This window comes from Naegleria gruberi (genome assembly GCF_000004985.1).
Source record: "Naegleria gruberi genomic scaffold NAEGRscaffold_146, whole genome shotgun sequence".
Taxonomy (NCBI): domain Eukaryota; phylum Heterolobosea; class Eutetramitea; order Acrasida; family Naegleriidae; genus Naegleria; species Naegleria gruberi.
The window spans coordinates 6,265-8,000 of record NW_003163188.1 but is presented as its reverse complement, the minus strand read 5'-3'; the positions used below and the strand labels follow the sequence as shown (position 1 = coordinate 8,000).

The 1,736-nt window shown below is 29.4% G+C and overlaps 2 protein-coding genes across 2 annotated transcripts in view; one reads left to right on the top strand and one right to left on the bottom strand.

Moving 5' to 3' along the window:
- NAEGRDRAFT_76413 (uncharacterized protein) overlaps positions 1 to 168 on the top strand; it is a gene marked incomplete at both ends in the record, with an annotated part of 7,145 nt that extends 6,977 nt beyond the window's left edge. Inside the window, one exon of the mRNA XM_002668624.1 lies at positions 100 to 168. Coding sequence (XP_002668670.1) covers positions 100 to 168 — 69 coding nt within the window. The remainder of the gene's footprint in view (positions 1 to 99) is intronic.
- Positions 169 to 314: 146 nt separating this feature from the next.
- NAEGRDRAFT_82329 (uncharacterized protein) lies at positions 315 to 1,088 on the bottom strand (the record flags this gene model as incomplete). The annotated part of the gene is made up of 2 exons (XM_002668623.1): positions 315 to 1,018; positions 1,074 to 1,088. 2 exons carry the CDS (start codon positions 1,086 to 1,088, stop codon positions 560 to 562), a joined length of 474 nt encoding a protein of 157 aa, XP_002668669.1. The 3' UTR covers positions 315 to 559.
- Between the last annotated feature and the right edge of the window lie 648 nt (positions 1,089 to 1,736).

Genomic DNA, 1,736 nt, shown 5'->3' with positions numbered 1-1,736 from the left:
AGTTGGCTGAAAGAAGAGTTTCAGTGGATAATTCTGAATGGTTCATTCGTTTCAATATTTGGAAAATAATCAAGCTTTTCAACAAATATTGGTGTATAGATAGAATTGAAATTGAATATTGTACCTTTTGGTGTTGGATTAAAGAGACTTGTTAATTCAATAGCATAATATAAATCCTTTTCATCCATAAATATTTTGGAGTATTGCTGTTCAATTATATTGCTTGACAGCTTTCTCTGAAGATTAATATTGGCTTCTTCAATGGTTTTGGTTATAGAGGGTGAGAAGCTTCTTGTATTTTCTTTGTTCAATTTAAAAAGTGAATATATAAAAACGATATCTCTTTGTAAAGATGAATCAGCATATTCAAGTGCCAATTCATGTTGTTTAACAGCTTCCAATACAATTTCTCTATCTTTTTTAAATGATGAATCAGCATATACAAGTGCTGATCCATTTTGTTTAACAGATTCCAATACAATTTCTCTATCTTTTTGAATAATAATCAGCATATTCAACTGCATGTCCACATTGTTTAACAGCTTCCAATACAATTTCTCTATCTTTTTTCAATGAATAAATCAGCATATTGAACTGCATGTCCACATTGTTTAACAGCTTCCAATACAATTTCTCTATCTTTTTTCAATGAAGAATCAACATATTTAAGTGCTGATCCATTATGTTTAACAAATTCCAATACAATTTCTCTATCTCTTTTAAATAATGAATCAGCATATTTAAGTGCTGATCCATTTTGTTTAACAGCTTCCAGTACAATTTCTCTATCTTTTTTCAATGATGAATCAGCATATTCGAGAGCTGATCCATTATGTTTAACAGCTTCCAATACAATTTCCCTATCTTTTTTCAATGATGAATCAACATATAAAAGTTCCCATCCATTATGTTTTACAGCTTCCAATATAAATTCTCTATCTTTTTTAAATGATTCATCTACATATTCAAGTGCATTTCCACGTTGTTTAACAGCTTCCAACACATACGTCCTATCGGCCTGTTATTTGTGATGGTCATCACACCCATTAATAAAATTGCATCACAAAACAAACCCAATCTTCAGACATTTTTTTTAAAATATTTTAAATATAATTTAATTCCTTCTCATTAATACCGATCACAATGAAATATCAGGTTAGTAGAATAATCAAACTCCCATTTGATAAAGGAGGTGTTTTACTTTTAGAATGTAAATCCATCTGAAATTCATAATTTATTGGTAAAATATGATCCATTGTAAGATTTTGTAAACAAATTTGCAAAAGTTTTATCATTTTTGCAAAGATTGGCAAAAGATTTGAGATATTAAGGAAAAGAGAAGTAGATCGTTGCAAATGGAATTATGAATTTGGGTAGAAAGAGTTGTCAATCTTTCAAATGTCTCAATTGATTTTAAAGTTTTGGAAAGATTTGACACCTTTACCATTTGAAAATATTCCAACAGGATTCTTTCCAATTAAGGCAATGTTCTAAATGTTATTTCAATATCTTCAATTTGTTTGCTAACCTTTTTATCTTTCTTGATCATAAAGCATTTCGAAATCTTCTTGGTCTTTAGTTTCTGCGTTTGTTGTTTGTGGGTTGTTGTAAAGAGTAGTAAAATAATCGGCAAGCTCTTGAGCTGAAGGTCTTTTCTTTGGATCTTCATTAACCATTTCCAATATTTTTTCCAAATTTAAAATCATCCCATTGGAGTGTTTGCATGTCAACTTGAA